The 23,698-nt window shown below is 39.8% G+C and overlaps 1 protein-coding gene across 1 annotated transcript in view; it reads right to left on the reverse strand.

Moving 5' to 3' along the window:
* Window positions 1–22,342, reverse strand: part of lsamp (limbic system associated membrane protein) — a 219,360-nt gene extending 197,018 nt beyond the window's left edge. Inside the window, exon 1 of the mRNA XM_005746727.1 lies at window positions 21,921–22,342. Coding sequence (XP_005746784.1) covers window positions 21,921–22,075 — 155 coding nt within the window. The 5' untranslated portion in view covers window positions 22,076–22,342. The remainder of the gene's footprint in view (window positions 1–21,920) is intronic.
* Between the last annotated feature and the right edge of the window lie 1,356 nt (window positions 22,343–23,698).

Here is a 23,698-nt window from a genome sequence, read left to right on the forward strand (position 1 = left end):
AGGCGTGAAATTGGACGGTCTAGCCTTCTGATTAGCGTCACCGCTGTCTCGGTGGAGTTTAATAAACTCGGCCGTCTGCTTCTTGCTATCTAAAATATAGACAGACACTGGTGTAAATTCTCGACTGTCTCATACTTCTGTTTAATAAGTTTTCTGTTTGACGTTTAGTCAGCTGTGTGAAAACCAAGGAGGAACCCACCCGGGGGATTAATAAAGTTTTATTTTATCTAATCTAATAACTTTAATCTCAGCCAAACTGATTTACTCACGAACAAACAAAACACTGAAAAAAGCCCAACAATAACATTTTTAGGTTGTCTAAGTGACTTATATATTACGTTTAACCCGAGCAGCGAAAGTCCGCGGTGATCTGAAAATGATGTGCCGGGAGTTGTGCCGTTCTCGGCCGCATCAGTAACCCTCGAGCTCCCAGCTAGCTGTCGAGCTGGTGGGTAGCAGACGCCTCTGAAAACGTCGAAGCACTTTTGCAAATATGGGATATCTTGATAAACCGAGCAGATATTTGATGTTTACACAACTACTTTCTCGCCTGAAAATATGTTAAAAGTTTATTTTGTGACCCAAAAAGATTAGTATGAGTAATTTTAAAACTTAGTAGCGGCCGCCATTGCTGGAAACTGGAGTTTGGCTGGGCCGCGCTATGAATTCTGAGATATGGTAGTAATTTGGACAGCCTTCGGCGCGTCGCTGTGACGTAATCGGTCTACAAATGCGGCCTCAGGAGGATGCAGCCCATGAATTTGGACATGTCCAGAGTATAATCGCAGCTTTTGCAGTTAGAAAATTGCACTTGATCATGTCGCGATATTATCGCAAATGCGATATATCGTTCAGCCCTAGTCCCATATGCAACAAACTTCCCTCCCTGTTATTCCTACACCTTTCTATCAGAACCAGTATTAAAGTTTTTGGTACTTTGAGCTACAGAGGCTCATTTGTTGGATCGGATCACACAGGCCAGCATTGGCTCCCAACATGCATCAATGAGCCTTGGCAACTCTGTCACGGGTTCACCAAAGTCCCTTCCTTGGGCCACTTTTTATAGATACTGACCACTGCAGACGGAGAAGACCCCACAAGAGCTGCAGTTTTGGAGATGCTCTGACTCAGTCGTCTGGCCATTACATTACTTCTCACCAGTGTTGGTAAAGTTACTTGAAAAGAGTAATCAGTAATTAGTTACTGATCCCCCCCAAAAAAGTAATCCCGTTACTTTACTGATTACTTAATTTCAAAAGTAATTAGTTACTAAGTTACTTTTTAAAACATGATTTAAATAGGTAATAAAGCAATAGATCTTTCAGCCCAATTCTACTTTTTCTGCATAATCCATCATATAAAATGTAATCAAATGAAAAAGTCTCTTTTTAAAACTTTTATTAGTTTTAATCTTTTAACTTTATGCATCAAGCAAACATTAAATTATATGCAACATTCTCTGACTGGAAGAAGTTTGTTTAACATTTAAACCTATTTTCTGCACATTCCAGCACATAAAATAAAATAGGTTTTTGTGTTTACACTCACTCTTTCAAATAGATGCAAGTAAAACACAGCAGAAAATAAATAAAATCAAAGACTCAGCGGTCCTGTTGCTCTGTTTTCACCTGTATAGCAGGAGTGAGGCAATTGGAGGTTTGCCCTGGTGCAGGTGTGTCGCAGCGGTCAGTGGAAGGATACGGCAGTTTCTCCGTGAATTTCACATTCCAGTGGCAGCGTATTGGTGCTTGCTCAGAAGTTTAGGGGTTTTTTCACTATAAAAAGAAGTTTTCCTCCCACGCAGTGAGCAGCGGACACTAATGTTTTTGTCACTTTATATGGAATCAAACTCAAAGTAAGGTCAGTACTTCCACGCTTTAAACGCTGCACGCTCATACTCTCTCCCGCACTCGATATATTATCCATTGTTGATCTGCACACAGCTGTTGCCACGAATGTCGCACTCGCTTACGTCATTGTCATGAGACACTCGTAAAAAAATCACGGTTTTAGTAACGCAGTGTGCTTACGGGAAAGTAACAGTAATCTAATTACCTTTTTTGCAATAGTAATCCCTTACTTTACTCGTTACTTAAAAAAGTAATCGGATTACAATAGCATTTCTGCCCGTCTCTGCTTCTCACACATCAAATTTGAGCCGAACAATCACTTGCTCCCTAATATATCTCACCCACTAACTGGTGCCATGATGAAGAGATATCAGTGTTATTCACTTCGCCTGTCAGTGGTCATAATGTTATGACTGATATATAATATAGATCAGATGGTTAAAAAAAATAAACTAAACTAAACTAATATGGGAAATCTGTCTGTTTTGCTTCTGTGGGCGATAAGGGAGGGAGGAAATAATATGAGGGAGAGTGTGGAACAGAAACATAAAGCCAGACAGACACACTGGAGTTGTTTGCTAGGTGAGGTCTGAGAAAGCATTAGACACCAGTGTGAGAAAGAGCACAAATGACGGCTTCACAAGTGGAAAATGCATAGCCTGGAGCACAATGCTATTTCCACCCCCTCGTTGATCAATCTCTTTCTTTCCTCAAACTCATTCCCTCTCTGCTTCTCTCCTCACTCTGGCTCTCGTCACTCTATCGTTGCCAAATCATATGAGGCCGATTTCCTTTCAAGTGTCAGCTCGTGTGTCATAGCCAAAACTGGCATCCCGTCTCATTGTTTTCCGTAATGAGGCAGAACAGAGGTTAAATGTGTACATGATGGGTGGGAAGAGCTGGGGTGTATCAGTTTCTCCACCAGCAACTACAGTGCAAAAACTTGAACACACTCTCACAAACATCTGATGTAGTTGAACACACACTTCCTATTAAATCGCACCACCCGAGGAGGCAGCAGGCACGCCCACAGAAACACATCCCTCAGCTTGTGCCTCTTTTATCTTAGCTGTGATAGCGCGCCTTGTTTCTTGTATCCTTGTGATCTCTCCCTCTGTTTCTCCTCGCAGCATACACACACCACATTTATCAGTCTCTCACTGCAGTCCATATGCTGGATTAACCAGCCCTGAATCAGACATAAGTCAGGCAGGGTGGGAGCTGCTGATCTCGCACCATGTCAAACTGCTTTTAGTCTCACAGAATCAATAGACTTTCCCACAACAGAAGAGTTTGCTCTTTTTTTTGTTTAACCAGTCTGGATGAGAAAAGCCAACTTCTTCAGTCACGGCATGCAATGATGTTACGAATCATATTGTTGTGTTTTTGACTGTCCAACAGTGTGAAGGTGGGGAAGCAAAGTGTGAAGGTTGAATTACCTCATAAAAACACTTTCCAATTCTCCAATCAATGGAATTTACAGAAACTTTATTTCATTCTTAAATTTTCTTTTTTTTTGCTTTAACATTTGGTATCTCTGATCAGATTTAGTTTCTTTGCAGACCTTGTAAATCCATCCCAAATTGTGTCGCCACAGTTACTTGCATGTTCTTAATAAAGCCGAAAACTTGATTACATTGCTATATGTAGTGGCAGCAGTTGACACACAAGTAGCAGAGCTAAAAAGATAACCAATGTTGTTTGATAAATGATAAAAAGGGTGGTTCCTCTGGCTCGAGATGCCCTCATTTACAGCAGAAATAAACATGTTAGAGCTGTGTAAAATAAACAAATAATTAGTTCTTGGTCTATATAGCCAGCGTAACCATTCATAACAAATGGAGATATCTGAAGGTCTGGAGTTGGAGCACATTCGAGTCATAGTACATGATCTTGTTTCTGTGCTCCATCCTGTCTCCCCTTTTCTCCCTGTCTCTGTCAGCCTCTCTTACAACTACCTAGGTTGTTGCTTCATTATTAATAAAACAATCGGCATTCCCATTTAGTTTGTTTAAATAGATTTAATTCTCATTAAGCTTTTCTTACTTTATTATGTGTATATGCACTGTTTGGTGTTAGCTGTAGTTACTAGCTGTCTGCTAGTAACTACTGCTACCTCAGCTGTCAGTGAACTGGACCTGTGGGCTGTTTGTGGGGTTTTTGGTGCATTTCTAATGCAATTAAATCTGACAAATAATCTAATTGGCTTTCTTGGTAATTAACTGTTCAGGAAGTCTGCGCTTCTCATATTTGGAATTCTATTTTTATTCTTTTCGTATATTAAAGCTAATTCTCTTCTAAAGGTTATGGTTGTAAATTCCTAATTAAGCTTTAAAATATTAGGTAGTAACTCAGCACTTGAGCCTGTTATCCACATATGGTCACGTGAGGTTTAAAAAAAACATGGATGTCACCGTGACTGCATACTTCATTTATAAACTTATCTGTGGACATTTCTCAAATATTGCTGAAATTTTTTGGAACAACTGCCCAACAGCGTTTGGTACAGATGCATTCCTTTCTGTTTGCTCATTGTGTTGCTGATTCATGCTGACTTGTAGGTATAAAGCAGTTTAGTGCTACCATATTTATTTCTGTGAGAGACGCTGAGCCAAAACAGAAATAGACCAGGCTGAAAACAACAATATTTATATTCATCTAACTGCAGTGAAACAAAAGAGAAAAAAAGTAACTCCCACCTTCTAATATATGTGCTACTTTCAGCTTCTTAAATCCCCCCAAAACAGCCAGTGTGCAGATGAGTTTTTAATAAATGGATAATTTCTGTAAGTTATCATCAAGGCTTTAGATGACATCCCTGAACTGTGATTTGTTTCTGTCCCTTTTAATAACTTAAACGGATTTTAAAATGATCTTTAAGGTGATAAATTATGGCAAAAAAATTATTTTCATCAACTTTGTTCTAATCCCCCCAAAATGATGTAAGTACATCACAATCAATCATAAATGACATTAATGAAAGCGTCCCACTGATAATGATAATTGGAAAGTTCAGTACCATAATAAAAAATGTGAATATTATCTGGGATGACAATTTCTTAGCATAAGCACTAGTCCCACTCATACTCATGCATAAGATCATTATCTTCATTAATGTCTTGCGCACTGCTTCACGAGCCTGATCCTGTGTCCTTTGCTGTTTCACATTTACTGTGCTAAAGCCTTGGGAAGTGCAAGTTTCAACCTACAAAAAAAAAAAAAGGTTGCATGCGGCGGCGTGGATTGGTCTACCATACACCTTCAGGATGAAAAGAGAACTAGCGTCATTTTTCTGAAGCAACCACGGCATTAAAAAAGGAAAAAGAGAAGAGAAAACTTTCCATCAGAGGTACCTCATGATAAATGCATGACAGAAGGTATCTGGGGAGAAAGCAGCAGAAACTCCTGGAACTTCTGGGTTGCATCTTCAACTTTTCATCACTATCTGTCTTTGTGCTGTGTGACATAATTCTGGAGAACCCCCTTTTAATGGTTTCCTCAAATCAAATCTCTTTACGATGTGTCTAAGAAATGACACAGATGTGGTGCAGCGGGCCAGAACTGCAACTAAGAGCCAGGACAAAAAGAAAAAAAAGGCAAAGAAAAGAGAGCGAAGAATGAAAGAGAATAAAACACACTGCTGCTCTGTAAATGACCTGAAAATATCCCAACCTCTGCATCACTCCTAAAGATATCAGAGCTGTTTTTACCCAGCTCTTCAATGTGAATTAAGGCAAATGGGTAAAGCCACACTGAACACATGTTAAAAAAAAATAGCAAAGCAAGTTTTTTTAATAACTGTACAAAAGTGTCTTATTTGATTATCAATAAGCTGATAGTTTCATGGAGTCGCTCAAAAGAGCAGAGCAGATTTTAGATTTTAAATACAGCTTCTTTTTTGTGACAAGTGGGACATCAAGTGAAACTGACAGGAGGGGAAAGCGGCAAAGACGAGACGAATTATGAACCGGGTAAGAGTTGAAGTGGAATGTGCATCCAGCAGAGCACAGCACAGTGGGGTGCGTCAGAGAACTGCGGGGACATACTGGAAATGCTCACTGTCAGCATCAGAGCAGCACTAAGAATGTTGTTGTGTTAACGGGCGATCGTGGCTCAAGAGTTGGGCGTTTGTCTTGTAATCGGAAGGTTGCCGGTTCGAGCCCCGCCTCAGACAGTCTCGGTCGTTGTGTCCTTGGGCAAGACGCTGCACCTATCGCCTACTGGTGGTGGCCAGAGGGGCCGATGGCACGATATAGCAGCCTCGCCTCGTCAGTCTGCTGTAAGGGATGGGTGCATATATTCTGCTTTAATTGTTTGATGAATGGTTTTATTTTATTTTGCGAGAGACAGAAAAAAAACAAATTAAATAAAAGTCATAAATTGATTTGAAGTATTTCATCTCCAAACAAAAAAATGACTTCATACTTGGTGGATAATCCCTTGTTGGCAAGCACAGCAGAGTGATATGCTGTGAGCGCACACAAACAGAATTGGACAGGTACATATATGGAAACAATAGCTAATAAACTGAGTTACTAGCACACACACAATCCAGCTCCCAGTCCTGTCCTTGAATGGTAGACATGGGAGTTTGACAAAACCAGTCAATTAAGGAGAAGTACTGGCTTCCTCTGGAGGAAGCAGAGAGAAGGATATTGGAGAGGAGAAGTGAGCCAAGAGGAGGAGAGGAAGAAAAATGTAATGTGGAGAGGATGTTGCTGGGGATGAAAGGAAAGGACCAGCAACATATCTGGAAAAGCAAGGTTCTTATTACCTTCATACTTTCATTTATTTGGAGGCAATTGTACTTCCAAATATAGTTCTCTATATAAAAGATAAAATACAGTAGGGGAAGTTATTATTTGATCCGCTTGTAAGTTCATTTGATGATTAGATAGTAGGGCTGTTTGAGTTGTGTGAGGTAGTCCTGTGCTTCTGGTGACTTGGTGCCATATTTCTGTATTGATCAAATAGAGCTGCAAGGTAGACAGTGACTGTTTTCTGTTAATGATGAGCAGGACTGATGATATTTGCTGCCTAGCTTCAACATTAAGATTATAATTTTAATATTAACCATAGCATTAGCTGCAACCTTGTAATTTAATGACTGTCTTTGGTAAATTTTAGTCGTACCATATAAACCAGCCTGCTACGTCCATCTTTTATTCTGCCTGTGGATCAGACCATCTTAATGTGTGTGACATCTGCTTAAGACTCAAATGTAGAAACTGGAGCATTACTGACTTGTTTAAAGTCCTCATAAAGCAACAGTATCTATATCAACAGTGCTGTCTTCACCTCCTACAGCTGATACATTAATCTACAGAGCAGTGCTGCAGATAGTCACACACAGCCCCAGCAGCAGCTTAAGTAGATGACACTGACAGCTCTGAGCAACACTTTATGTCACAGAGGAGGCAATTAACCAATAAGCTTATAAAGAGATGAATATAATAATGAGCAAAACTGATTCCGGCTTATTGGTGTGCAACAGTCCCAGTTTCTTATGTGGAAAATTAATTGCCTGCCCCGTGACATACAGAGCTGTCTGTGTCAGCTCACTGTTAACTATCGTGAGGGGAGGGGCTTTGTGTCTGCGACTGCAGCACTCCTGTGTGAATTTGTGTGTCAACTGTAAATGACAAGTAAAAAATTGTTCTCCTTACTTTCCTTCAAACATGCCAAACATATCACCAGATTCACAACACCATTTGTTCCTGTATGATTTATTTTTGACAGGTTCTGTCGTAGGACTGAATGGAAATACCCTCAAGAAATAAAACAGACAATATTTTTGAAAAAGTGGCTGAGCGGTTTCCTTTTTTTGTTTGAAGACACAAAGGAAGTGTGTTACTGCCATCTCTCCAAGGGACTGTATTTGTGCTTGGCCACCTGTTCTAAGTCTTTGGACAGAATGTTTATTTCAGGCATACCATATCGTGTTATGTCCTTTAGCATCACGAGACAAAGCGATGCAAATATCTGTTAAGTAAACTGAAAACTTTAGACTCATCAAAGTGCTTCATTTGCATATAAAACAGGTCAAACTATGAATGCAAAAAACAAGGCGTGTGGACGAGTATTAAGACACAATTACATAAATAAGGTCTTGCACAGAGCATAAGTGAAACGTACACTAAAGATAGGAAAAACATAAATGGACTCTGCCCACATACACTGCTTATACATTCTCTTCTGCTTGTCCTTGTCGGAGCCACGGATGGGGGTGGGGTATGCAGGAGCCTAACCCAGCTCCCATAGGGCGAGAGGCAAATTCCCACTCATATACGTGAAGAGAAAAAAAAACCCAAACTTGTATACAATTTATTTAGGTCAGGACCTGTAATGTGTATAGTCAAGATTTACCTGGGATGTTACAGGTGGGAGAACTCTAAATTTGGGTGGAACAGTGCAGCATCGGGAAAACAACACAATAATATGCTGCTGCTACTTTCACTGGTCTTTGTGGGTTTACCCATCTGAATTCAGGAAAATATAAGCAGATGTTATTTGAGCTATACGTGTACCTACTATAAACCTATTAATAAAAAAGTAGATATAAATTAGTGTCTGCTATACTTGATGTAACCTAGTAAAGGCACCTTAGAATAAATGAGGACATTACATGCAAGATTCAAATTGACACTTTATAACTTGTAACACTTGCTCAGCAGGACTTACCTTTGAAAATGATCTCTCATCTTCATCTTGTTTCCTCTTTTTTGCATCTTTCTCTATCTATCAGTGTCGCATATTAACTTTTGTTCCCCCTCTCCCAGTGAAACACAAAAACAGTACATTTAGCTCAGAGACACATTTTGTGTCAAGCTGTACATTTGACATCACTTTGTGTTTGATGATATCTCTCTGTAAAGTTTCATTTGCAATTACGTGCCACTTAAAATGTTACACGCTGAAATACCATGACCAAAAACTTTATCTACATCTTCACCATGAAAGTCTCACATGCCTATCAGATTTAATGGCTCATTAACTGAAGGTGTCAGGATGCTGTTCCAGATGGTTCTGGTCCACTTTAATCCGTTCATACAGCACAATTTACATACATATTAAATATGTGTCTGTATGTCTGTTATGTTGTGTATATTAAGGTAAAAAAATCATTCTTATAAGTGAACATGAATTAGATAGGTCAAGTTGCAGCAATTCATCATTTCCATGGTAATATTTTACGTCTCAACTTATCAGAAAGTATAAGGCTAAGGGCTCAGTTGACGATATAATAACTGCAGCTAATATATTGTTAAATGGCCTCTTTGTGGTGTTTTCACATTTACCACAGGCGGCAAAAATAGAATAGTAAAATACATTTCTTTAATCTACATTAAATATCTGCACAGTTGCACAAAAAGATAAATTTATTGTATTGTACTTTGTGGAAACACTATGTTAGGGTTACTTCACTGATATTCAGTTAGACAAGTGCTCTCAAGTCAAATGCCATCGCTTCTCAAGTCCTTGATGAGAGAGCCTTTGTATGCAAACAGCCATTTAAATGTGAGTGCCCTGCAGTGCTTTATCTAATGCAGTTTAAGTGCTGAACATTAGCTAATAATGAATTAGCCAACCCTGCATTGTATTCTTGGGTCCAACACAAGCCAATAGGTGGGAGCTGACAAGGACTTGGTGAGGTTCAATGGTACTTTTTTAAACCACAGTTAGAGGACAGTTTATGAATGTTGGTGTGATGGCTGTATGCAACCACACAACTCAAATACTCAGGTTCATGTTTACCTTCCTGTCTTATTTTTACATTGTTCAGTGAATATAAGTTAATTTGGAGTTAGTAGTTTGTAATACATGACAGCAGTAAGCTGTAGTCCAAATGATGGCACAGAATCTGTTTTGTATTGTTTGTTACGGTAATATGGATATGTGCTTTGTTAATTATTTTCTGTTCCTTTTGAGTTACCTGGCTGCCGCTCCAATCCTTCCTGGTTTGGGTGAAAGAGGAGGCTGAGGGTGGAGCTGGTTTAAATGTAGAGGCCAATAAAATGGACTTAACCATCTGTTATGACCACACAGGGGAGAATAGGGTTCTTCTTGTATTATGATTAGTGACTATCTCTGTGGTTTTGGTGTATACAATGGGGCATTCGATAGCTATATAACTGGAGCTGTCTCTCATTTGGGCAGGAAAGTTTGCCGAGTTATGGTTTGTTAAGTGGTTTTTGAGTCGAATTTTGTTAACCTGGCCTTTGGTTTATGTACCAACGTGGTTGGTAAAATAGTTTGTTTTTGTCATTTAGAAGTTTTGTAATAATTTGTCCTTTTTGGGGTATAATACAACCCCTTTTTTGAAGATTACACATGTGCCTGTATGCTCTTGGCTGCTTGGTCCCTGATAGCTGGGCTAACAGAATCAACATCCAAACTGTTCACTTGGGGACCTGATTTAATTGTAGGTAATTGTGTAACACACAGAAACAGAAGCAATGTTCTTGTAGTCAAAAACAATGCTGATCCACAGGGTAGAGGATTAAACTGAACTGGAAAGGATTAAATGAGACAAGCAATGCCGACTTATTTGTCATTTTCTTTATGTTAATGTGAATGCTTGAATGTCAATGTGCTATATAAAGTAGAAAAGTGCTTCAGTTAAACTTTTTTTTTTAACATCTGACACATTTATGCTCTACAAGTCAGATGGGATAGTAAAAGCAAGTAGGCGATGGCATCAGCCCCATTTCCATTTCCAAATGCCAAATGCTCAAGAGAGAAACTCTAATTAATCTCCCACACCTTTACCACTGTGGCTTTTCAGATCATTTTCTTTTGAAATGGAAAGTAAGACTCAGTGGGATAATGCAGATCAAAACATGTTGCCATTAAGGCCATTTAGAGCATGCCTTTGAAACAAATGCACAGTTTCCCCAGGGGTCAACGCGATGTTGCGTGCAGGTTATGAATATACAGCCGAAAACATAATTTAACACACTGATCCAGAACAACAAAGAATACTTTTCTAATACAAATTCAAATTTATCTCAGAAGTATCTTGCTGATGCTTGAATATAAAAAAACAAAACAAAAACAGGAAACTTCAAAGCGTGGCCTATCAACTCGAGCAGTGAAAGGAGATACTGAGTGCATGAAATGCCCTTTTAGGAGATATCAAAATTCAGAGTTCCTGCATAACTTGTATGATAATGCTGCAAACTACAGATAAATAAGCTCCTCGGTAGTAAGTCCATCTTAGGAGCGGCTGTCGCAGCCAAAACGTTGGCTTTTTCTCTAGTTTGCTCACTTCCAGTAATTTGTACAAGAAACATAAAAACAACTCATTTTATCAACTATTATGATCACTTTTATCTTTCCTTTTAAATCCAGAACAGTTTGTTTTTACAACAAAGCATGCTTTATTTGCTGCTCTGTCTTTTTTAATACCATATAATTAGAGTCCATAAAGTCCATAAATAAATACGCATTTGGCTTGCAACTGCAGCATTCACTTACAGAATGAACAACAAGTCAAAGAACCATCAATCAAAGACCATCTTGCTATATTATGACACAAAACTAGTTTCTTCATAACAGAAAATTAGACAAGTCTTGGTATGTTTAATATTAATTTAGCTAAACAACACTTATTATCAGTACCATTGCCTATATTTGGCATCTTGCAGCCATCGAGTTCACTGCAGCAAAGACCATCTAACACAACATAACACAAAGGGAAATTCTGACACAATTTTTGTTACCAAAAAGTTTTTGTGTACCAAAATATATAAAGGTTTGGGTTATACAATAAATTTGGGCTTAAAGTGCAGATTTTGAAATATATTGTTAACCACAAATGAATTACAGGAATTTTTATACACATTTTCAGAGACTGAACTGTAAATACACAATAATGAATAAAAATCTTTATTGTCAGGAACGAGTACAAGCTCACTTATTCTGTATAAGTCATAGTGACAAAGTGCAGCTATGTAACTATGGATCATTGCATACCACTGTTGTAATAACCAAGAAAGGCCTCCATTGACTTTAAATGTCAGTGGCACATATCTAAGCTTCCCATACTGCAGAGCACTACGGTTTTCTACATATTTTATCTTTTGTTTATTGCAGTATAAATTTTAGTTAATCGGCTTCCACACTGCAAGACTGTGGCTGTGCATGGGGCTGTTAAATAAATGCATGGGTTTTATTTCTCCCACCCATACACACTTTATGCTGCCAGTGGGTACTCAAAATAAGCAATATAACAAAAAGTGTTTTGCGGTTGTATTTTTCAAATTTCACATTTCACATTCATCTCACATGTAAAACAGCTGTAACATTTCATAAAGTCCTTCCAACCAAATCAAAATTATTCAGAATTGTTGCCACTGATTACTTGAAGTTATTTTAAAAATAGTGTCAAGCACAGATTTACAGACTAGGCATCTTCCGTACCTCTTGTGGGAGTGCTTCAGCTTTTATTCTGGGTAAAAACTGCAACCTTTTTTAGATTATCCTTCAGCTTGTGGAAGCAAGGACACTTCCTTCTTTTTCTCCAGTTCCAAAAGCTTTGAACGTACCTCACTCTTAACTTAACCATGTCCCAGCTCCGTTACCACCAAGTTGCTGTGATATTAGGCCAACTACACACACTTCTGTATCACTGCAGTCTGAAAAGAAATTGTAAAAGCGAGATAAACTTACCTACAAGGTTAAACTAGAAATGACATAACTGCTCTCTAAAATAATGTTCTGTTTTTTAAAGTAAAATAATAAATGAAAATACCAAACCATTGAATAGGTTTGCTACTGACTCAAGACAAATACAAATAAAGAACAGTGTAAGCAAAATAACTCATTAGTCCCAGAAAACTCTATACACCCCTTGAAAGACGCTTGGAGTATTAGCTTTTTAATTAACTGGAAACCAAGTAGTTATAAATTAAGTAGTTATAAATCCATATAATTGCACACGAAGGTCCAAGTTATGAGTCACAAAAAGCATGAACAGCTCAATTTAATTCTAGCCTAATTAAAAATAATATTCAATTAACCTGCCTAAAGTGCCAATTAAATCACCCACCCCAAACCACTGCACTCCGAGGCCTAAAGAGACACATAATGATTAATTAGGGACAAAACATGCACAATGATGAGAGCTGAAACTGGAACTAAAAACATATTGAAATCATCATCAAACATGGGAGTTAGTTTTCTCACAACAAACACACATCTTGCAACACTGGCTAATGTGATACCTGCAGTTAAAAGGAAGAAGAAGAAAACTATTTTTTCGTACCCGTTATCAAAGCAGACACACTAGGTTCAGCATAATGAAAAGGCTTGCATGCTCTGTGTGTCATGAATAAATGAGCAATAGACATTCCGCTTACTGCTGACGACATATAGGCCACTTGCACAAAGTATCTGTCAATGAGTCAGTTTTTTGCTGATTTGGAAAAAATTGGAAGTAAACAATGAGTGCGCTCATCCAGGACTATACTTACCGCATGCCTCTAATCTGCTTTAAAGCCATGTGGATTTACAGCTGCAGAGACAGCTCAAACCCACATGTTTCAGCTTTAATTCACTCTGACTGATGGAAAGATTTAAATGTATTTAACCTGCTTCCATGGTTCAGCTAAGCGCAGCTCATGCACTTTATTCATTTGTCTACTTCATGTCAAGATTCCTTGCAAAGTTTTTAAATGTGAATCCAAAGTCCTGCTTTGTTCTTTCATATTTTTGTCAGAAACGCTGACTTGCATGAAATTGTAAGAAGGAAAAAAATGTGTTTGCTTTTAAAAGAGATGCACCGATTTGGTCATTAATCAAGATGGCTAACAAACCACTCAGAGATGAAAGTTTCATTACAGTGACAAAGCCTGGGTGAACTTTAGATACAATCATCCAGTAAAGTGGGAAAGACACATGCATGGTACTGCTATATACCACATACCATATGGACGACTGGTAATTACTTCAAACATACCCTTTGAGTCAGTCCTGTCTTTTAATAGTACATCTACTGCAGCTATGTAGCACTATGACATTTTGAGGTTCTCAGATTGTAATAACAATACTCTTCCACTCCACTTCCACCGCTTTCACCCATAGGCAGCCAGAGGCAGTGAGAAATTGCTGAGTAGTTTAAATATGCACTTAGAGACAGCCTGGCCTGTCCAACAATAGTCTATGTGAAGATGGGAATGGAGTGGAATTGCTTTTAGAGAGAAGCACTGCTTTAGTATTCAGCTGCCCCCCCCAAAAAGAATCTGAATTCCCTGGTTGAGATATTCACAAAACATGTTGCAACCACATAATAAAGAGCTCAGCATGTCCTGGTATGTTTTCTGAGGACGAAGCAGCAAAATCCAACTACAACCATCTGGTTGGGGATTTCTGACAGTGGCTCAGACAGCACACTGAACTGGACTGGACTGTGAGCTCGAGATGACAGCGTAAACACTCTGTTCATCTGCCATGCCAAAAGACTTCGCACCGTCTCTGCAGGCCATCGTTCAGATCCTTCTGACCAAGATGAAAGCATCTGGAACTTGTGACGCTTCGGAGCTGTTCCAAAGGGCTTCGTGAAACTTTACACAGTTGGCAAAAACATCAACCAAAACCCAGTCTCTTTTTCTCTCACCTCTGCACAGTCCCAGGCCAAAGACGATAATGACCCAACTGGCAGCCGGTCAGCTGTCCCACTGTAGCGTGATGAGTGAAAATGAAATTGATTTGAAAATCCTACCCCAGCCCAGGCTGGAACAGAAGGGATTATTGTGCTGATTGTACTAATACTGCATCCTTCCCCTCCCCCTCCTTCCTATACTAATTCTACTCATCGTACTCCTTTTTCCCTCTCTGTTTGTGACTCTTCCTTGGTCAGAGCTCTTTAGTTACCAGCCGTACCCTTTCCAGGGCTTTCCTTTAAGATCCTTGTGAAGAAACTCATCTATGAGTTTCATCTCATCTGACTTCATGTTCCCTCTGTGAATCAGGTTAAGACTACACAGCTGGACAATTTAATGTTGGCAGGGAGAGGAGAAAAGGACAAGGGGTGGGTGGTGAAGAGCAAAGAGGGACTGAGAGAGATGCCTAGGGAGGTTCTAAACTCTAAAGAGTGAGAGAGCGCAAGAGAGAGTGAGAATGAGAGAGAGAGAGAGAGAGAGAGAGAGAGAGAGAGAAAGAAAGCAGCTCACCAATCTAATGAGCTGCAGAGAGAAAAGTAAAGACCCCTGGGGACTGGATATCCCAAATGATGTTCCATTGCTGCCCCTCTGTCAGGAAATCCAGAAATTGATCTGTTTTTGCTCAATTTTCCTCCCACCACTGTCTAGACTACATACTGCGCTATATAAATTTCAGCTTATGAAAGCATTTGTCAAAGTTTTGACGTTGCATCTTCATTGTAAATTACTGTGACAGAAATTTTGATGATAGGTCAGTTTTGTGGAGCTGTGGTGGAACTTGATGCTATGCATGAGACCATTAAATAGTCATCACTGTAGCATCAGCTTTCACCACCAGTCCATGCTTGAAAATTAATTTAATGCAGCTCTGACAGCTCTAATGTACCCGACTCTCTCTCTTTCTACCGGCCAATTACCTGTCTCTCCATGACATGGAAGTAGGCACATCACAAGGACAGATCAGAACACAACTGGAAATAACAAATAACACCAGAGGGACAAAGCACCCACTCCTGGTTATTAAAGCGGTACACTGGACACCAGGACTCTAAAGCCAGGCAGACCTAAAATGGTAAAAAAAAGAATGCTTGGACACTCCCAAAAGTTGATTCTGTGCATCTGGACATAGCGTTTTCAATGGGAGAAACGTTTCGTCACTCATCCAAGTGACTTCTTCAGTCTTAGCTGACTGCAGGTTTCCCCAACCTTATAAATGCTTGGACTCTGCTAGCATAATGGACAGGTTTTTGACGGGGCTCCCACACAAACGCAAAGCAGAGGATGAGGCGTTGCCAAATATCTTTCCAAACCATATTTCTTGTTAAACAAAGGGGGGCCTACCAAAAAAAGTTTGGGAACCACTGTCCAAATCGAAGGTGTGAAGTTGCCAGAAAAGCTGAAGAGCAGATATATAGGACAGCCACAGGTACCTGGGTGTCACACAGGACAATAGGAACCATGATAAAGATGCGCAAAGATCAGACATAGTCAAATATCTCAACAAGGTTTGTCAGGTGCTAAGAAACTAGCTGAATGCTAGGAATGAAATCAAAGCCATCAATACATAATCCCTACAGATACCCAACTGGAATAATAAACTGACCACAGGAGGAGATAGATGCCACTAATGTAATGACATAAAAACTCCTCACAACTCCTGAAAACTCTTGAGGCTCTATGAGCACGAGAAAGAGAAAGGGCAAGAACCAGACTGTCAGAGCCACAGCCGAAGATATAACAGAGCATTCACGAAGACATCAGGAAGACTGCACCCAAGATGAGCTGCTCCATGAATGCCTCAGGCAGCTGAAGACGAACAGGTGAAGAGGAACAGGAGGAGGAACTATCGTGGACAACCAAATCCCTGCTATCAATAGACAGAGCAAGTGGAACACATCAAGAAATACTATCAGCAGCCAGAAAAGGCCAGCCTAAAGCATAGCACACAGGCTCTGTTGATCATGAACTACACAAGACCAGGCCCTAAGCACCAGATCCATAGAGGCTGGAGTCTACCACAACCAAGCGGACACAGGTTACAGACTATGCAAAGGTCTAGGATGTAGGATCCAAGCTGCATTTTAAATAGAGTGACACAACTAAGTGTCCAGGAAGGTGTACAAGAACATCTGTACCAAATACTGACTATAAGTCCCCAAGTCCCGATAGGTGGTTGAGAACAACAGGGCTAAGGTCTCGTGGGACTCTGAGTTCCAGACAGATGAGCAGCTCCTAGCCAACATGCAAGACATAGAGGAGGTGGAAAAGAAACAGAAGACTGCAGTTGTGTTGGATGTAGCAATCCCAGCAGACTGAAACATCAGGAAGACAAAAACAGAGATATATCAGGGGCTGAAGGAGCAACTGGAGTAGACATGGAAGGTAAAGTTCTAACTGCTCCCAGTGGTAATATGAGCACGAAGAGCTGGAACTCCAAAACTGGAAGAGTAGCGCCATCAGATTCCAGGCATAACATCGGAGGTCTCTGTCGAGAAAAGTGTAGTCATAGGAAGAGTTAAGATACTGCCCAGAACTGTCCCGGGACCACACGTGACAAAAACACACACACACACACATAGATACAGTGGTGTTTTTGTATGTTTGTCACACTTAAATGTTTCAGATCATCAAGGCAATTTAAATATTAGCCAAAGATCACACAAGGAAACACAAAATGCAGTTTCTAAATGAAGGTGATTAATATTAAGGGGAAAAATTCCAAACCTACATGAGATATAAAAAAATAGGAAATCAGGGACACTTTTTTAACCCTTTAAAACCGGTCAGAGTGGGCACGCTCCATTTTGTGCAACTATTTTTAAATCCCTGTAGAACTGCAACCACATAAGCTAGCGCAATAATTTTTTTTGCATATGAAACCGGAGGAGTTGTACTTACATCTTATGCCATCAGCTTGTCCTAGGTCACAGTTTCCTTCCACATGTAGCTTTTAAAAAACTGCATAAAAAGCACTTGCAGCAACAAAAACATAATATCCCAGAAACACGCTTTGCCGATCCGATCAGATGTTTGTAACACTTCCTACGTTGGAATAGACGTCAGCGCGAAATGTAGTTTTTTTACCATCAGGGCCTCATAAGCCTATACTTATGTTTTTAAAAGTTATGTCTGACTTTATGACTTTCTGTGTCGTTTCTGGGATGCTTAGGACTCATGTTGCACTGCTGGAAATAGTTTATTTTGATGCATATGCTGCTTTTTTGCAAATTTGCACTATAATATTTATTTTCGTTTTTCCTGCAGTATATAAAAAATGGTGTATTTTTAAAAATAAAACTATGAAGACACTCAAAATAAATTTCCTGTGGTGGGAAACTATTTTGTGCAACTTTTTTGCATTTACAGTTTTGAGGGATAAGCCCCTTAAATTTTTCTAATTAGAAATATATGTTAAAAAACCAAAAACGATTTTAATTTTTTTTGTAGTTTATTGCACTTTTTTGCAATTTATGTAATTACTATGCACTTAATGCAGACATATTATTATAATTTGGGCTATAATGGTTGTATTGATGTATAGCAACTTGAAATACTCCCAAAAATGGCACTACAGCATGTAAAAATATAATATAAGCTCTGGTGGACTTGGTTCTATGGTAGGTCTTAAAGGGTTAACACCACTGTATACAGAGAGGAGAGCTGCATATTTAAATATATATCAAACGAAATAAACATTATGCAGTCAATTTGGCTAAAAGTGGAAGTTTTAATCATGCAAATTTAAAAAAAAAATTAATAATATTAAATAGAAATTTAAATTAAAAAAAAAAAACCTGCATTCACTATTTTTCAGAACTGTGAATCTGTTAGACTAACATCATGTTGTAGTTGTGTCACAGCCCGATTTGACCAACTCTGACTAAAATTTAAGGAAAATTTCTGGAAAAGAAGATCCTTTGAGGCGAAAGCACAAATACAGAACCATCATCCCTGGAAGTAACAAGGAAGCACAATGAGTTGTTAACATGCAGATTTCTGACCCAGAGGAGCGCAATCACAGGCACTGCACTATCAGTGGTTTAATAAGCAATTGTCAATTATAAAGGCTTCACCTGAGACTGAAACCTCTTCCTTAAGGCCGCTGCATAGAGAAGGACAAAAAAATAATTTAAAAAGTAAACTGTTGTGACACAGAGAAACTGCTTCAAGAAATGTGGTGAAACTTATCTTTTTCCTCTCCTCAGATTTATTTCTTGTGCTTTGCTAAGGATGAGAACAGTTTGATTTCACTTGTTGGCATCATCCTTGTAAAAACAGGCTAAGGCTAAGTCACCATGGAAGCAAGCGCTGAAATATGGGGTGCTTTTCAGCGACCTAAATCTTATAGGTTTGCAACATCACTGCTGGGATACAGGCTTGGATTTAATATGCTAGGACTTGTGTTCGTGTTTTCCAGAGGCAAATGTCACTTCAAGCAGTTGCAGATTTAAATAAAAAGACCTCCTTTAGAGCAAGAAGACAGCTTAGGGACAGATCTTTGAACAGCACACAGCGGAACAAGATCATTAAGATAGCAGCAAACTTAGGATGGAATTTTCTTGCTTCTGAGATAACCAAAGAAACTATGTTACAAAACCTCAGTATTCACATAGTTTGAATTAACAGATTTTAAGTCTACTGAACATCAGATGATTCTGATTTACTTCACACTACAACCGATGGTGTAAACATATTTATCTGAGCCATTGATATTCTTCAGATATAGATTTAAATGTGGTTAAGAGTGTAGATTATTCTTTTTATATAGTGCTGGAAAACAGACTGCTAAAATTTCTGCCTTGTGATATAGAAGCCATGCAAGTAAAAATCAATGTAGATTCTCTGCTGTTCTGTACAACACAGGTTGTTAGAGATATGTGTCAATATCTAGCCTACATTCACTTTTGATCCAGAATGAATGAGATTCTGTGAGCAAAGCACTGTGTCAGGCTCAGGCTAGAGTATATGCGCTTGTCACATCAAGTATTAGTTGGTCGGTAGGCTTAGGGTTATCTAATCCTAACCCTAGCCTAGCTACATATAACTTACTATTCAAATCTTGTAATAATAAATCAGTCAGCTATAACTCGACTGAGTGTCCACTGTGATTTCCAGTGCAGATTGTTGCTTTATGACTGTGGTATTGATAAAAATATAGAGCAGAGAGCTGATGCAATCCTTTATATTATTCTCATGACATCGATGAATCTGCAGCCTCGCGGAGCTTAAATAAACACTCGTGATGCAGTGTTTCACTGTGACTCACAACGGTGCTACAAATCTGAAAGTTTTGCGCATGAGGAGAAAGAGTTTAGTTTGCTTATTTACTCAGCATGACACACTTCTGCCCCTGGTAAAAATAAATTTCCTTTCTCATTTCAGTAGCGAGGCCCTGCTGCTGTGTGCTCTGTCACAGCGGCTGTTTGGCCACATACTGTTTCTCTACTCCTGCATCGCTCCTCTCGTGTCACGACTGAAGCCACAGGCTCAGCTAAAGGAGCGCAGGCCTTATTACGCCCCCGGGTCAACAATAACCCCTCAGCCTTCACAACCCCCCCCTTACGGAATCAGCAACACTGTGTAACACGACAAATTACTAGCCAACGGCCTCCCACGCCTGCTCAAACTTTGTACGTTTTAGCCTTAGTGGTCCTGCAACTACCTCCCACCAAACCCCCTCTCGATCCTATGTGTCAGGTGGAAACTGGGTGTGAAAAATGGTTGTGTTTTTCAGCAGAGCCACGGGGCTCTGAGCCAGAGCTTATTGCTGTCTACCTTACGATAAATAAGACTGATCATCAGTCCCAACAAGATGCATTGCAAACATCAAATTAATTATGACACTCACTGAGCGATTACCACAGATTATTCAAACATCGTTTGGCAGATATAAAGGTGAAATAGTGGACTGGGGATACAGTTTTCCCAGAAAGTGGAATCTAATTGGGCAGGTGAGCGCAGAGCCTGCCACGTTACCTCACCTTTAAAGAATAGAGAGTGACTAGGGTGGGGGCAAATGGCTGATTACAGCAACGAAGCAGTCAACTGGATGTGGAAAGTGAAACAAATAGCTGTGACCCCCGCTGAGTTCAACAGTAACTGAGTCAGATGACTAACTTGATCAGCAGATACCTAAATGGATGGCACCTGTGCACCAGAAGGAATCCATTAAAGGGATTTATTCTTGGTGTGTGTGTGTGTGTTTGGGCATACAGCTTTTGTGTGTATGCAAGCTCAGGGCACATGTGAGGAAATGCGGAAATGTGTGTGCTTGCATTTTTTTTTCTCTTATATGGGGCTGGGGAAGCGGTGTCCATGCCTGCAGGCTTTGTTGACCGGCTGTGCTAAAAGTCCAGCATATAACCGCAGTTTGTTCTCTCACAGCCTAGAGGCACTGTAAACCTACACAGGTTGTCATGTTTTTTTTATCATATGTGTTAAGCATTTTGAATTTGCATGTAATGAACACATGAAATATAAAGAAAATTGCCATTGCCACAGTCACTATGTGGTGAACTAATTGATTTGGAGTACATTTAAAGGATTGGGGAGAGTGGGTGAGAGGGGCTGCTGAGGAAAAGCCCTGTGCACAAAACATATGAATAAACAAATAAATAAACAAAACAATCCAAAATCCTCTTTCTGCATTTATAGCCTGTCAAAAACGCATGGCTGTCATCACGTGTTCACCCAGACGTGCGGAGCAGTATCACAATAAGACAGTTGTCAGCTTCCATTGTTTACGAAGTGATTACATGGGATGTCTTGACATATGTGCTGAATAAATAAATAAATAAAAATGTAAAAAGCAAAAAACCCGCGTAAAGAGAGAATCTTTAAATTTGCGGGGCCACAAACAAAGCTGCAAAAGCAAAAAACCCTCAAACGAGCTCTCAGCTGCACTGCTGCTACTTCATCTTCTTGCCCCCCTGCAGACTGCTGGCAGTTAATCTTTTCCTAACATCTAATGGAGGATTCGTCACACGTCGTTTTTTGCAACATGTTATTCCTGTCTGCAATCAGTAATCAGTCTTTGTCGTTAACCCTCCCACCACCACGATTGCCACGGTCACGGTGACGCACTTTGCCTTTTATCAAGAGCATCTTGATCTTAAGTTCTATAAAGCGGTGTGACCACCGCCGCAGCGTCCTGTGTCACAAAGATTCTCACAAAGGTTGTGACACAAAAGTTAGAAACGCAAGCGGAGAACATGCAATCGCTCAACATTTCCGTCACTTCTCTGTACTGAACAAACGAGAAAAAAAGTTCGTAAAGAAACGACAACAACAAAAATAAATGAATGCATAAAACAAGCTGCAATCTTTCGCTCGGGAGGATCCTGCTGCTGCTGCTCAGCATCCAGAGAGAGGCGGGGGTGTGGGGAAGCAGCAGAGGAAAGTTGCTTACCTTATAATCGCCGTGTCGCCCTGTCGGATAGTGATGTTGTCGGTGGCCCTCTGCATATCCACACTCCGGACGGGGAATCCTGTGGGGATAAGACAAAGCAGTCTGAAAAACGAAGCCTGTAACTGCCTCCAGCACGACTTGCGTCCGACTTGCATTTTTGAAAGCACAGGAGCGCGCGCGCGTTTCTGCAGTTATAAATCCAAGGGTGAAAAAGGGGGTAGGGGGAAACAGTCGTAGTTTTCCACACTTCTGGTAAACGCGGGAATGTTTTTAGGTCCAAAGCAGTTCGGAATGAATGGGTGACACGAGGTTCCGAAAATACTTTTTTGGAGGGGGAGGGGGGGCCAAAATCCTCCTTCTGTACTCCAGTGACGCACAAAGCTCTCCGCGTAAAGACACGGCACAGCGACGATGGAGAGAGGCAAGCTTCTGTTTAGAGTCTGGGAGAATCACCCCCCACCACCACCCCCTACCTCTCTCTCTCTCTCTCTCTCTCTCTCTCTCTCTCTCTCTCTCTCAGATTATCCAGCCGTCTGACTCCGATGCTCCCCTTATTGGTTGTCAGGACAACAGCACCACCTGAGGTCCCTTTCGGTGAGACACAACCGAACGAGGACCGAGGAACACCGTGAAATAAGTTTATTTTTGTTTTTATTTTTAGAGAATAAAAAAAAAACAAAAATATTCAACAGAAGAAAAGAATCGAGTTGTGTATCTGAATATCCATGAAGGCTATTATACGTCTTGAATATCAGAACAGGTTTTGGACACAAACAGAGAAAAAAATATAATAAAAACAACCCAAACTTCCAGTTTTAAATAGGTCTAGAAAACTTTCCTTCCTTGAGGTGAAGCCATGCAGAAAGACGCTTTCCCTCTGAGGATCACTTCAGTACCATTACTCTTCAAACAAGCTCATTTATCTACAGCAGGTATCCACTCATTTACACCATTAGCTCCCATAGCATTTCCATGCCTAGCAGATTTGCAGTGGACCATGAGATCTCCAGTGGATACTTTTTGTACCTAATTATGATTTAGGTGGAGAGCCTGTTGTTTGCATTATACAATTCCATTTAACATGTTCCATTAAATGTTAGACATGAAATTTAACCAAAGGATATTTTTGGAAGCATTCTCTATATATAATAGAAAAAACAAACATTTTTATACTTATTTTTACCATTTTGAGGATGATACGGAGCCGTGAATAGCTTAACCAGACATAATCACCTCTTGTCAAGATTAGCATTGACTGTTGTGATGCCATAGCTTGATAAGTAATTACATCCACTTTCAGCATAAGCAAGGACACAAGTTTGTGAGGTGCACGCCTCGCAATTATGCAGACATGTGAATGCAGCATGAGCTTGTAATTTCACCACTTGCCAATCAAACGCTGGCTTAATAGGCCCTGATCTAATGCTCAGTTGACGATGTGCTTAATGAAGTGCAGTGTAACAATTTAGGCAGTGCATTTAGCATTATTTGATTCTGCAAATACATTAATACTAATGCGAATCATTGTCATTCGCTACATAGTGCACTCCCATTTTTTATTTATTTTTTTGTCTCTGGGGGTATGCAGTTAATAATTCAGAATCACACTTTAATTCTTTAATTGTAGTGCTCTAAACTAGTCACACTGATACAAGCACAGCACTTGCTGAGGTCATGACCTGAACGTAGAATAATTACATATGCTCTTAACATTGCAATTACTCCAGCTAGCTTAAAAACACAATCAGACACAATCAGTTGCCTGTTTTACGGCAGCC

Source organism: Pundamilia nyererei, unplaced genomic scaffold (assembly GCF_000239375.1).
Source record: "Pundamilia nyererei isolate P.nyererei 1_Seehausen unplaced genomic scaffold, PunNye1.0 scaffold00182, whole genome shotgun sequence".
Taxonomy (NCBI): Eukaryota; Metazoa; Chordata; class Actinopteri; order Cichliformes; family Cichlidae; genus Pundamilia; species Pundamilia nyererei.